The sequence below is a fragment of the Meleagris gallopavo genome, chromosome 16 (assembly GCF_905368555.1).
Source record: "Meleagris gallopavo chromosome 16, MGAL_WU_HG_1.1, whole genome shotgun sequence".
NCBI classification, from domain to species: Eukaryota; Metazoa; Chordata; class Aves; order Galliformes; family Phasianidae; genus Meleagris; species Meleagris gallopavo.
In genome coordinates this window covers 13912527-13927089 of record NC_139419.1, presented here as the reverse complement: position 1 = coordinate 13927089, position 14563 = coordinate 13912527, and the positions used below count along the sequence as shown (strand labels likewise).

General features: G+C 55.2%; 1 protein-coding gene across 2 annotated transcripts in view; it reads right to left on the bottom strand.

Moving 5' to 3' along the window:
- Window positions 1-2273: 2273 nt before the first annotated feature.
- NTN3 (netrin 3) overlaps window positions 2274-14563 on the bottom strand; it is a 28012-nt gene continuing 15722 nt past the window's right edge. The window contains exons 4-7 of one of the 2 annotated variants that reach the window (XM_085237560.1): window positions 9531-9680; window positions 9152-9205; window positions 5158-5232; window positions 2274-5068 (exon numbers count right to left, since the gene is read on the bottom strand). In XM_085237560.1, coding sequence (XP_085093686.1) covers window positions 4740-5068; window positions 5158-5232; window positions 9152-9205; window positions 9531-9680 — 608 coding nt within the window. In that variant the 3' untranslated portion in view covers window positions 2274-4739. The other variant, XM_085237561.1, reaches the window with a different exon arrangement.

Genomic DNA, 14563 nt, shown 5'->3' with positions numbered 1-14563 from the left:
CAAGCCTGTGTCACTGAGCACTGTGTCACCATGCCCATCACTGAGCCATGCCACTGAGCCCGCGTCACCAGTGTGTCACTGAGTCCGTATCACTAAGCCCATGCCACGAAGCCCATGTCACCAAGCTGTGTGTTACTGAGCCCATGTCACCAAGCACCAGTCTTGCTGCTCAGGTGGGAGCTGTGCTGGCCTGGTCCCACTCTCTGGAGGACACATGTCCCTTTGTGCCACCACAGCTCCCATGGGCTGCGGCACACCACACATTGCAACTGTGCCATAGGGTCAGCGCTGTGCAGCAAGGAAATGGGCACCCCATTTTCAGCACCTCACTGAGGGAACTGCAGAGCTGGGGGCTGCCCACCTGGTGCCATCACCTCAGAGCCACAGCCCAGCCTGGGATCGCCTGTTCATTGAGACCACAGGGACCATAGGGACCATAGGGACCCCTCTTCTGCTTTGCAGCCACTCACTGTCGCTGCTGAGGTGGGAAGCCCCAGCAGGAGGGCCCCGGCGGGCTTCTCCAGATGGTGCCCCGTTGACCTCAGCCATTCTCCATCTTCGAGTCTTCCTTAGGAAAACACGGTGTGAGCCAGCCCATCGATTAATGGTTTCCGCATGTTCCCCCTGTGCGGCTGCTGTGGGAAGCTGCCTCCCCAGGCCAGACCTGCTCCCCGCTCCCAGAAGGGGAGTCCCCTTTTGGGGTTTGCTCCCTGTGCCCGGGATGGGTACGCAGCTGCTGGGGACAGCGCATGGGATGCTGAGTGCTCTGCCCAAAATAGGCCCTGGCAAAGATGAACAGATAGCTGGGATGAATGAGTGAGTGCACAAACATGTCCGTGACACGGTGATTAACTCTGATGTAAAAAATGCCCTGAAAGCATGTGAGAACCACAGATCCACAGAATGGTCAGGGTTGGAAGGGACCTCAAGGACCATGAATCTCCAACCCCGTGCCACATGCAGGGCCACCAACCTCCACATTTAATACCAGCCCAGGCTGCCCAGGGCCCCATCCAACCTGGCCTTGAACACCTCCAGGGATGGACGGGGCATCCACAGCCTCTCTGGGCAGCTGTTCCAGCACTTCACCACTCTCTGTAAAGAACTTCCCCCTGACATCCAACCTCAATCTGCCCTCCCTCAACTTCAAACCATTTCCTCTTGTCCTGCTATGTGCTTTGGAAAGCAGCGGTTGGGAAACAGGAGGCAGGTGAAGTGCTCAGTGCCCTCGGCATGGCTGTGAGCTGCGTGCCCCAGTGCTGGGGGAGCCTGGGCATCCCCGTGAGTGCCCACCTGCCTCTCAACAAGGGGCTGAGCAGCGCTGCTCAGAGATGGTGATGCTCCGAGCACAGCACTCCGAACCATGGGAGCAGGGATGGGAATATGCTGTGCGTGCATCCGTCTGTCCGGCCATTCGCCCGCCTGTCTGCTCAGATCGGGGCTCAGCTGTCAGCACTCGTGTGATCTCTCATGACTGGAGCTGGCTGGAGAATATGGAAAAAAGAGAATCAAATTTTCTTTAGTATTCTCATATTTTGCTTCTTTCCTTGGCCAAATTCCGGCTTTCCATGACAAAAAATGTCCATCAGTGTTTTAAAATGAGAAAAATTTCAACCAGCTGCAAAATTCAGTCCCAAAGCAGGGGGAAGCTCACAGACTTGGCCTCTTCCAGAGACAGTTTGCCCCAGCTGACTGCACAACGCCAGGAGAAGCCCCGGAGGTCTGTGCAGGGAAGCGATCCCAAGAAACACGCCTGGCCGCCTCGCTGGTCCCGGTGCAGCACTGCCTCACACCTGGGTGGGAGCTGCTCAGTTGGCTGCTTATTACCCCATTTCTTCCCCCAGCACTCTGGCTCTCAAAGCAGCTAAACCTACTGGAAATTCGGTTTGATTGTGCCTTGTGTTAACTGTGGCTTTGTTTAAATATTAGCGTTATGAACAACAATGAAATAATGACATAAACCATTAATGATCATATAAAAATAGTACCTAAATAAAATAAACAGCAAGTTATATTGTTAGTGTTCCTGTTCTGCTCAGCTACAGCTCTCGGAGTTGGAGTTGGAAGACTGTGTGGGGTCTAAGCCTGCTCCAGGAGATCACATAACAGGGACATGGCTTCTGTGGCACCCGTGGGACGCCCATGGGACACGCATGGGACGCTTGTGGGACACCCATTGAAACCCCTGGGACACTCAGAGCTGGGCACAGGAACAGCATGAAGCCCTTTGGCTTCCTACCACCCACAGAGAAGACACAGAATTAGGCGGTCAATACTTATTAGACTTGTGTTATTAAAAATAATAATAATAAAATAATAATAAAAAACAAACGTACATATATATGTTACACTGTGGTCCATAGCATCTGCTGGCTTTTCTTTGTACATGTTTGACACGGCTTTCATGGGTGCCCCAGGTGGTACATATATTGCACATCTCAGACCAGAAAGCCCAGCAAAGCCCCCCAAACCCACATAGGGGTCCCCAAAATGATCCTGCCAATCTCCTGGGTCTGCTCCACCTGGTGATACGCTTCAGTTCTAAAGCAAATGGGAAGAGGTGACAAAAAGGCATGCAGGCACGTGGGAGTTACACACACATCTCAGAGCACCTCCAGCAGCGCTGCTGCGCCCCCAGATGTGGGTCCCTGCCTGCAGCTGGTGCCCAGCTCTGGTTAATGTGACGGCAGCTGTGTGGTGCTGCTGGGCTGCATGGTGCAGGGCCCTAGCAGGATGCACGTGAGGCACTGCTGGGATCACTCGTCCTGGGGGCTGAACGAGGGCAGGGTAAATCCCAAACAGCAGCTGCCAACACCGAAGTCCTCCCAGAGCTTTAGAGATGACTTCAGATGAAGAGGAGACAGGTGCCAAAGGAAAACCTGGAGCTTCCTGTTCTGCAGTATGTGTGGAGTGGATTTTGGGGAGCGCGGGATCTTCACGCCTCTGCCCAAGGCTGTGCGTGCTTGGAGGTTGCATGCTCCTACTGCAGTCCTGTCCCGGGCAGCATTCATTCTCTGCTGCTCTTCCACAGCTGTGGCTGAGGAGGAGAGGGCCCGGCAGATCCCAGTGCAATGCTGAGCTCATCCCAACAGGAGTCCCTCCATGCACAGCTGAGGATGCCTCTGCCCAGTTCCAGCATGACAACAGCGGTGTGGCCGGCCAGGGTTGCTGGGTGCAAGCAGCAGCAGGAGCAACAGGGCTGGGTGTCTGTGTAGTTCAAGGGACATCTTGTGGCAGAGGCTGATGGCCTGTGACAGCCAGAACAGCAGCACTAGGGACGGGAGAGTCCCTTCAGCTCGTCCAAAGCAGGGAAGGAAGCTCTGAGCTGGAAGCACAGCACAGGAACAACTCATCCAAAACCACACGGGCCCAACTCATGCTTTGCCCTTCTGCTACTCCAGTTCTGCCTGTGCTCTGCAAGAGCAAAGTGGCATCCGCAGAACCAGGACAGCACTGCTGGCCCCAACTGCCTCTGAAAAGCAATCATTGCTATCTTCAACAGCTTCTCCAAGTGCGTAGATCCTCACTCCCCAAACTGCCCTGACCTGATGCCCCAGGGCTGTGCCATCTCCTCTGCTGCAGACACCCCTGGGATGGGGTGGCTGCTCACCATGTGATGGGCACAGAAGGCCAAAGCATCCTCCTAACACACCAGGAGACAGCAGCACAGGCTGCAACACCTTGCTGAGCCTCACAGCCTTCCTAAACAGGCAAGGTTTATATGGAAAGGAATATCTATTGTCAGATCAACTATTATTTCCACTCATGTTTATTATGCTGAGACCATTATAACCTCAACATGGAAAGAAACTGATGTCTGTTTGAACTGGAGATTAATACAGTATGAAGAAGAAATAAAAGACTGGAGGTTGGTCAGCAAAAGCTCTTCTCTCTTCCTGACACCTCTGCCTCCGCACCTCTGGCACGGCCATGGTCACAGCAGCACGCAGAGCTGGCACAAGAGGAGAATATGGGTATCTGCAGGTCTTTCCTGTTGGGTCACCTGGGCCGTGCAGCAGGACAGGAAGTTCCCTGCTCCCTGCTGAGCACAGCTTTGTGAGGTGGTGGCCAACAACCCTGGCTATCCCCACAATTTCCATGGGTCCTGCCCCTGGGCAGCAGCACCAGTCCGTGTAAAGCTGAGGTCCTGCAGGATTCAGGTCTGGAGAAAGGTCACTTGGTTCTCCCAGCGGAGCTCCTGGGGCTGGTCCTGCAGCGCTGGATGGTCTCCACCCAGCCAGTCCATGTGTGCCCCGGGATGGAGGAAACTGACCTCCTGTCTCTGCTGCACAAGAAAAGGGGCATGAGAGCTGAGAGCAGTGCATGTGCAGCACGTGAGGGGGAAGCAGGCCCTCAGCACACAGCAGAGAGAGCTGCGAGCTCAGACAGCAGCACTGGGCGGAAGGTTTTGTACAAGGGGAAAGAGAGACTAGGACAGAAGGATGAGGAACAGCATGCCCGGAGCAAGAAACCAGCCCCTCAAGCTCCTTTAGGCAACAGGCACCCGCAGGACCCTCTCTGCTTTGCTCCTCATTAAAGGTTTGTCTTTCAATACACACTGAGAGAAGGAGACCCACACACACACACACCCACGCGTGCACACGCACACACAAAGGGGAACCATTGCCAAAATATACACTATAGACAGAAGAGTCCGTTCACACGATATATATGTACAGAGTCTCTGGGCACGGGCTGGGTGCGCAGCCGGGCCGGGACCTGCGCGGGGCACGAGGCCCTCAGGGCTTCACACACTTCCCTTTCTTCTCCCGCCGCTGCAGTTTCCGAAGACGGCGAGTCCAGGCATCCCTCCATTGGATGACCAGGCTGTTCTTGTCGGCCATCAGTCCCGGCCGGTCGGTGGAGTTCTCGCTGATCCCCATCACCAGGTACTTCTTGCTGATCTGGATTTTGGGGCATTTGCAGGACAGGTCCTTGAGGTGGATCCACAAGAAGTTGTCTCCACGCTTGACCCGCTCGTCGCGGCACTTGTAGACGGAGAGGATGTTGATGGTGAACTTGGCCCAGTTGGCCACCGTCTCCATTTCCAAAATGTTCACTTGGACCACTGAGGGAAAAGAGGGAGAGGAGGGTGACGGGGATGCTCTGCCAGCTCCTGATGGAACCGCCGTCCCTGGGGATGCAAGGCAGCCTTACCATAATCCTTCTTGCAGTATTTCTTCATGTTAATCTTGTAGTTGCCTTTGGCTGGCTTGCAGTAAGAGTCACAGTCTGCAGAGGAGGAACAGAGGGTTTAGCATGTGGCACAGCACTGTGCATGGGGCCCTGCCCCACTGTGGGGGAAGGTGTCGCGGTGGGGGCTTGTCCAGAGTGGGCTTTCCTGTCCCCGTGTCCTCCAGAAGGCTCAAAGCCAGGCCTGGGATGCTGCTAATAGTGGGGTCGCTGAACCCTGCTGTGCCCTCCTATTATCCCAGCCTCTCTTGCAGGCTGAGACTGGCTCCACTGCAGCCCCTGAAGTACAGCACTAAAGCCACAGCAGTGTGGAGGAGAAGCCAAGTGCCCTTGGGCCTCTCAGGCTGGCCACATCCCCTCCTGTGATGACGGTGACAATGCCATGAAGGATTATTCAGGACATGGCTGGCGGAGGGAGCCTGGGGACCCTCCTCTGGGAGGCAGAAGTGGGTGGAAGAACCCCAAAAGAGCATCTGACTCTAGAGCAAGGGACGGAGTCTGGATTGTGACTCCTACTTCTGTGGAGTCCCAGGGGGTCTTAAGAACACGGGAAGCCAGCAGGTGAGGTGCCCTGCTGCCCAAGCATCTCCTGCTGGGACTGACCAAGCACGGCTAGGGAGGTCACCATGCTGAGCTTCCTGGACACACTCACACAGGCAGCATCTCTCTTTACAGCATCCTTCCCTATAGCATCCCTCCTTCCCTGCAGCATCCCTCCTTCCCTGCAGTATCCCTCCCTGCCATTCCTCCCCATGCTGGGGCAGAGGCTCATGTCCTCAAGGAAGCTTTTCTCTGTGCATTTCTAAAGGCTTCAGATTTGCATCTCAAGCAGAGGGAGGGCAGGCCAGGAATGCCTCTCTCCTTCTCCCCAAAGGCTTTGATCCCAACAATTGCCCGAAGCAGCCCAGTTCTCCTTCTTTCTTTGCCCCTGCCACCTTCTTTTGAACATCTCAATTTGTCTCTTTCCAAATGGCATGTTCTTCTAAGCCCATCTTTCTTCCTTTCTCTCCCTCTCCCAGGTTCTCTGTCCAGTTGGCAGAGCCCTCACCAGTCCCAGGACAGAGGGCAGCCACTGAGCTGCCTTTGTCTGCGGGTTGCCACAGCGATCGCTGGTGATGGAGGGGGATGGTGGGGAAATAACAGCACTCTGTGCCAAGTGGAGGAAGGAGAAAGAGGAAAGAAAGAAGCCCAGAAGCACAAACTCATCCTGAGCTCTGCTGCTCCCCTTTCTGCCCAGCTCCCTTTCAGTGAGGACTTTGTGCCGCCTGTTCCAAATTTGTCATTGACAGAAGTGGCTCAGCACAAACCTAATTCCTGGCAGAGTGGGGTTAGCTCTGCTTTTCGGCACAACCTCACTGCGCTGCCCCTGGGCTGGGCTGCCATAACCTCCGCATTCCCATCCTTGTTCCCATGAGGTTCCTCCGTCCCCAGAGCCACCGAGCCACACAGGGACACCACGCGGGGACAGGAGGGACCTTGGAGAGGCAGAAGGGACTGAGGAGCGCTGCCAGGGACTGGCCCCCCCATGGGGCTGAGCCTTTCTGGACCAGAGTGGTTTTTAAGTACCACAAGCTGTAGAGTCATCTGCGGGGGCAGAAAACACGTTTTGTGGATTGGAGTGATTTTTCTCAGAGAAACCAGAATGCTTTCAGGGGAAAAGAGGGGAGGCATCATAAAGAGAAGGAGGAGCAGCAGGAATGATTAATTGCACTCTTCTTGTGGCTTGACAGGGTGCCCAGCATCCATGTCCCCTCCTGGGAGCTGTGCACAGGGATGGAACCATTGGTGGCAGTGGGGACAGAGCCCAGGGACACGGCACGCCGCGGCTGGTAGTGCGCAGCATCTTCAGAGAGGGCCACGCTTTAGGCTTCTATGAAGCGAAAACCCCGCTGGGGCCGCTTTCAGCTCCTTGCAAATCTGGCCAGATCCAAGCTGCAGTTTCACAAGGACACACAGGACCATATGGGCTCGCGGTCCCCTCCGCTGCTGGAGACGGGGGTTGGGAGCAAAGCCACCGCAGTAGCAGCCAGCGCCGCACAATGCAGGGCCAGGCGGAGAAAGCTGCACGGAAAGCCTCCCGCGTTCAGCCCTGCCACAGCCGGGCCATGGGGCGGCGATGCGCTGTGGGGCGCTGAGCTGTGGGGCAGCCCTGGTCAACCTGCCAGCCCCAGCCCTCTGCCGGCTCTGTTCTTGGGAACAAAGAAAAGGAAGAAAAGAAGAAAGAAAAACAATAACTGCCCTGGGCTCCCGCTCGTGATTAACATCATAAAACTGCGATTCTGAAAAGCCAGAGATGGTATTTGGAATTAACAGTTTGGGATTCGTTGGGGGACTTTTAACCTCAGTTTTGCGCTGAGGAGCGTTCCTCAAAAATAAAAACAATTCCCGCTCCATTTATGTAAGAAACTCAGGGAAAAAAAATAAATGAAGAAGACTTGTGTCTGCCCATGGGCTTCAGTGTGCTGCAGAACTGAGCGTGGGATGCCAGGCAGAGTCCCAGCCCCACATCCCCACTGGGGCTATGGGATGCCCGGTGCTGGGGGATGGGAGGAGCACAGGGGGGTGGTGAGTTTGCACATCTGGTTGACTTCTCTGCGCCTCGAAAAAAAAAAAGAAGGAATATTTTGTTTTAAGAGAGATGTAACTTAATTAGGTGTTACGGCTGCAAATCTTTTACTGCTGACTTTGAATTCCTTTAAAGCCCTCTTTTGCACTCTGCTAGTTTTGTTAATTCCACTAACGGGGAACAATTTTTTTTTTTGTTTTTTTTTTTTAACTATTATTATTTTTTTGCAAAGTGGAAAATATTTGGAACTAATAATAATAAAAATTACCAGAAATGGAGGCAGGACGCTTTGCTGTAAAGCTGGCCAGCGTTTGGGCAGGGATCAAAGCTGGACCCCAGTGGCTGCGAGGGGCTGGGGAGCAAAACGTGGGAATGGGATGGCGATGTCAACCCACAGCCCGGATGCAGACGGGGCTGTGATGTGGTGGTGGGGAAGTACCTGAGCAGCCGCAGCCCTGAACAATGTCCCCCTGTTCTTCCAGGCACACCTGCTGTGGGGCGGAGGGGAGGGGGCTCTGGGGCTCCAGGGAGGTAGAAGGGGTGCAGGTAGCGGGATGGGGGTAGGGGCAAGTGCACAGCCCTGGACAGCCCCTGGCCATGCCCAGTAATCCCAAGAGGGTCCTGAGGGAGCCCGGTCCCTGGCGCAGGCTATGGGCAGAGGTGGGCTGTGTTGCACTGAATGTACTGGAACTAGAAGCCAGAAACCTTCCAACAAGAAAGGCACAGGTTCAGCGACAGGCTGCTGAACACAGACCTGCTCCATCAAAACAAAGTGAGTGCTGGGGTCTCCACTGAGTGCCATTTATTTTCATGCGCCTGAAATTATCAGACAGGATACTAAGAGTGCTCCTATTTATAAAGCACTGGAAGGAGTCACCCTGATTAACTCTGTCCCACACATCCCTCTCTGTTTACAGCAACATCACTCAAATCCACTCCATTTTCCTTTCACCAAAGCCCCTTCTCTGGCATTCCCAGCTCCTGCTTGGATGCCTCATGGCCAGAAAGCAAAGCAAGCTGGAGAACAGCCTTCACCTCTACTCCCATCACCCATCACCATTCACATGCCCAAACCAGAGCAAGGAAAGACAAGTACTTGCCCCCAACCCCTGGCCTGCTGCAGAACCCAAAGGCCCTTAGTGCACTCCCTGGTCCCCATGAGAACCACTGCCAGCCCTGGCGCTCCCTGTGTCAGCAGCTCTGCAGGTTTGTTGATCCCTTTACAGAAACACAAAAGATTTCTACTCTTGCTAATTCTTTTACTAAAGGCAACCTTGTGGCTGGTGATGTGGATTTGGAGAGGTTCGGCACTCCTGAATAGGTGTGCTGTGGGGCAGAGGGTGGAGGCAATGTCTCTGGGCAGGGCTGGGGCCGGGTGCACAGAGCACTTACCTGCAGGTGCCTCCGTGCTGGTGATGAGAGAGGTCGGATTGATGGCAGGGATCTCTGGAAGAGAAAGGGGGAAATGTCTTAAGGAGAGAGGTCGCCAGCCCTCGGCAGCCCACATTCCCAGCCCACTGTGCGCAGCCCTTCCTTTCCAGACAGAGGGGTCTCCCAGCCCTGGCTGCTTTACCAAGAACTTCGGGGTCTGACTGAAGCTGGGGAGGGTTCTGAGGGTGGCACACAGACAAGAGCCCTCTGCAAATGGGGTGCAGAGGGGATTTCGTGCGTCACCTCTAGGAAGCTCACTAAGAAAGTCTGGGTGAGCCTGCCCTGAATAACACAGGCCATTAAATATTCCTGGGGACACTTCATCTGGTGCAGGACTCACTGATGCAGGGGGCCACGGGCGATCGGCTCTGCTGGAAGCCCTTGGCGCAGCGGTTGCAGGTGAGGCCGGTCACGCCGTCCTTGCACGGGCACTGCCCTGTTGTTTGGTTGCAGGTCTTGCCGGCGGCTCCGACTGGGTGGCAGTCACAGGCTGGACAGGAAAGAGAGAAAAGTCTTTGGTTATTTGGGAGGAAACGCATGGCACAAGCCCACGGCTTGTCTGTGGTACTTATGGCCAGCCACCCACTGCCAGCTCCAGGGGACAGAAGGGAGAACCCATGGGGCAAGGTGCTCTGAGCCTCCTCTCCATAGAACTGAGCCAACGTGGAGTTGGCACACCAACCTGAGCCTTGTTTTATTCTGGGATGGTCTGATGTGTGTCTTCTAGTAGTGATAGGTCACGGGGGAATGGTCTTAAACTAACAGAGGAGAGTTAGGTCAGTCGCTGGGGAGGAAAGTGAGGCTGTGGCACTGATGCCTGGAGCTGTGGGTGCCCATCCCCAGAGGTGCCATGGGCAGCTGAGCTGGTGGGGGCAGCCAGCCCATGGCAGGGGTAGGGCTGGGGGCTGTGAGGGCCCTTCTAACCCAACCATGCTGGGATTCTGGGATTCTATGATTCTCAATGCTGCCCTGGCTCATAAACCCTACCATCCATCCAATCTCCTGCAAGCCCTTACTGTTCTAATGGCCTTCCATCACAGTCTCCCCAGGAGACAAGCCAAACCTGACCTGAGTGGAAATTTGATTTCCAACCCTGGGACGGATCTGAAGCAGATCATCATCACACTGGATATACCCATACTGGATGATGGAGCTAATGATCTGGATGATGGAAGCAGGGATGTGGGAGGAAGACAATGCTTTGTCAGGAGAGGATCCTCCCTCTGCTGGCCCAAGGCTGGGCCTGGCTACAAGCTGGAGGAGGTTATCTTGGCCTCCATCGGTGTAAGAGTTGAACGTGATTCCAAAGCAAAACAAAAACATTTCCCCCCACCCATCCCCACAGCCCCCCGATGTTATCACTTCCCTAATTTTCACCAGATGGGACTGCTTGCAGCACCACGGCACGGCTCCCCAGGCTTCTCCTGCACGGCGAGAAACAAGAGCAAGCAGCCTCTAATGTGGACCAGATGCTGCACTCCTTATCAGATCCTGGCTGGGGCTGGAAACGGACGTGTTTCTGACAAGGATATTTTGGGGGCTCAGCTGTGATAACAAATGGCAGTGAGCGAGGGAGCCTTGGCATGACGCGGGGAGCAAGGGGCCTTTCTCCAGCCATAGCTTTCCAGGGCGGCTGGGGCCATGAGCACCACCTGCAGCCATTTCTTTGGAGCTGGGGGTAAAGGCATGCCGCAGCGTCCCTTCTGCGCGGGGCCGGTGGGCACAGGTACCCTTGAGGAGCTGGCAGGTATGGCTGCTCCTTGAGAGCGGCCAACGCTTTGTCTCTGCCACCAGGAAGGTTTGAATTGCTGCGTGAGGCTGCACACAGAGCCCCAGCAGGGCTGTGGTGCCAGGTGGGCTCGGCTGCGGGCACTGCACACAGGTTGTGCGCACAGCGAGGGACAGTCTGTGCCCTGGGAAATTTATGGCAGAAGGCACACGTCCAGCCAAGATTTATGCAAGCGCTCAGCTTCACACATTGTGCATGATCTCCCTGGTCTCAGCAGTGTATTCCTGGTGTAAAGTTTAAGTAGGTCCATAAATCTCAGCTCAGTCAGGATCCAGTTCATCCGGATCCTCCTTGTGCTGTGAAGAAAGCTTCCAAAGACTCGACACCTTACCTGAGCAGCAGGTGAGCTGGCTTTGCTCATGCCACGTCCTGGAGAGACAGCTCTGTCCCAGCAGGTTGCTGTGTCTCACTGTGCCCCCTCCCCTCCCAGGGCTGACCCCTGTGTGTCCCCACCTCTGTGCCCATTGCCTGCAATGCCTGAGCTCCCACTGGGTGCTGGGAAGGAGTCCCCAAATCAGGGCATAACCCATGGAGCTGTGCTTGCCAGGAAGAATGTCTTGCACCTAATATTGAGAGTAGCTGTGCTTTCTGAGGCTTAGCTGCTGCTGCTTCCTCAGTTTTCATTGGAGAAAGCTCACGTTTTACAGTTTTGTTTAAATTACAGGGACTAATGCACAGCCACTCTTTATTTTACTTTCCAATTACCACTGTTGGATTAATCCTGCACACTGTCCTGTGTGTTCCACTCTCCTCCACGCCTCAGAGCCCTGTGGTGAGGTTGGCTGCTGGCTGCTGGTGGCCATTGCTGGGCTCACCTCTACTCCATCAGGTGTTGTGGGAGATGCAGGCTGGTGCAATCCATGGGGAGCATCTTTGTACCCATCTCTGAATCCCAGCAGAGATGAACCACGCTTGGATTGTTATTTCATAAAACAGTTTGGGTTTCTTTAAATAAATCACATTGTGATTTAGCTGGCCTCTGGGCTAGCATTTCGAGTCTTGAATATGAGCTGAGCTTTCTTCCAATGTTTCCCTTTGTTAGGCTGCTTCACTGCTGCCCTGGACCAGCTCTGGAGGAAGATCTTTGCTCAGTGCCTGCAGCTCTCCTTGCTCTGCTGTACGCTCTCCAGACCTGCTCTCATGGGCCTCGCTTTTTATTCTCCTCCTTCTTCCTAGCAGAAATGTAGCTATTCAATGCAGCAGGTGCATGGCACAGCTTTGGAAAAAACGAGTCCAAACCATCCAATTGCATCTCCATCACCTGGGGCAGGCACACTCTGGAGGGCATGGATCCTCAGCGATCTGCTCCTGCATATACACGAGGAAAGGGGAAATGCTCTCTGCTTTGCGAGGGAGGGACGGTCAAAGGAACAGAAGCGTGAAGGATTTTATTATTGACTCGGATGCCTGGGACAGAGCCAGGAGGTGGCTCTGCAGATCCAGGCACTGCTCTGCTGCAAGATTCTCTCCAACATATGCCCCGTAGCAGGGGACAGGCTTTGTGCACATGTTCATCTGGCTGAGCTGAGCCTTTGCAGCATTTCAAAACCGCTCGCAAGCACTGCCAGCCTTCAGGAAGTGGCACCATGGGGACCTGCAGGAGAGCTCTTCTGTGCAGGGAGAGCCTGCTGCAGCACCCCGCTCCTATGCTGCACTGGGGTCAGTGGCTTCACTCGCTGGGCTGAGTGCTGCAGCCCCAGAGCAACGGTGATATCTGAGCCTCTGCCACTGTAGGAAACACACTGAACCTCTCCTGCAGCTTAGCGCCTGCGTCCAGAAACTGGATGGGCCCTCAGCAGCCTCATGCACACCTGCACAACGTGTCCCCATGGCTGGAGGATGCCCCCGCATCCCCAGGCACTATGGGATGAGTGGGACATTGCCCCAGAGCTCCTGGCACAGGGCAGCACAATGGGAAGTGCTCACACAAACCTGCACTCAGCTCATGCTCACACCTCGAGGCTGGGCTGTGCTGAGCCTTCCCATCTGCAGCATCTAGCAAAATCCTGTTTCTTGGCTTCTTTATTTTTCATTCTGTTAGCACTCTTCCCTGGATGGACCAGCACTGGGTGATGGCAGGGTGAGAGGGAATGAAAGGTGGGGGAACCGTGCACGTGTGCCAGATGTGGGGATAGCAGCCAGACTGGGGTCTTCATTGCAGCTCCATTTTAGGCAGCCCCCTGCCTGCCCTCCAGAGGAAATGACTCAGGGCTTTCCCTGAAACCGCAGGCTGATGAGGCTGCCGCCTGCCCGGCTGCTCCTGCACATGGAGGGCTCTTGCCTGGGGCTGGGGGCACCTCTGGGGATGAGGGGGGATCAAGCACAGCCCCGGTGCGGGGAAATCCTCATGGAAAAGGTGGAAAAGGCCACAGTGCTGCACTGCTCTAGCCTGGCTGTGTTGCAGCAGGAGCTGGGGCTGCTGCTGTCCTGCTCTATCCCATCCCATCTCATCTCACAGCTGCTCAGTTATGCCCCCAGTCTGTGCCACGACCCCCCTTCTGGCTGTCTCCAGTCCCAGGAGGCTGCAGAGGCGGTGGGGAGATGCTACATGCTGCAGGGAAGAGAGCAGCCTACCATTCCTCTGCTTCAGCCTCCTTATGTGCAAAGGAGGAATCTCCGGAACAGTGGGCAAATTAGGGGCCATCCCCAGCAGGGATCCTGGGAGCCTGCCTGGCGCTCCTCAGGATCAAAGCACTACCCATGGTGCGGTGTACAGACCCTCAGGATGTGCTCCTCATCCTGCATTCTTCTCTTCCTCTCCCACTGTCACCCCAAGGACACATGAGCACTGCCAATGGGAAACACTCACGTCCTGGGGCTCAGCTTTGGGGATGCTGTGCCCAAAGCTGGTTTCCCTTTGCTTTGTTCTGCCAAAGCCCCAGAGAGAACAAGGACGGAGAGAAGCCAAGGTGGGTCATACAGCATGGACAACAAAAGGTTTTTAGTTATGACAACACTGGATGCATTCTGGACCCAAATGAGCCCAACCTACCCATGAAGCTTTCACACCATGGAGCCTTGCAAATGCTTCAGTTCTATGGCCACGAAGTTGCTGCACAACACCGGCAACAGCAGCTGCTGAAGGTCCCACATAAACACACCGAAACCTGGCCAAGTGCTCGTCTGCTATGAGGGCACCAATGGGCTGGGGGCGGGCAGCATTCCACCGCCACCCCAACACATCTCCAGCACACATGGAAGCAGCTTTCCCTGCTATCTGTTCAGTACCACTGCCAGAGGGGAAGCTGCACTCCCTTCCGGGAGATACTTGCAATCTCAGCTGGAAAAATGGGATCAGGGGTGAGTTCCTGGCCTTGGAGAAACCATGGCAAAGCTCCCGTCCCCACCAGTGGGGTCAGCACAGCAGCGGCAGTCCAGGGGGATGGTCAAGGTGGCTTTTTGTTATCTGACCACTGGTGGGACCATTGTTTGGAAGCTCTGCAAAGGACGGAGGCTGCATGGAGAGGGCTGGTCGGGAGAGATAAGGCAGGGCAGCCCCGGGAGAGGAAAGCCTCCCTAGCTTGGCACAGGCCAGGACCTGTGGGGCCAGGCTGTGCTCCCTGCTTGGAGCCAGAACGGTTCCC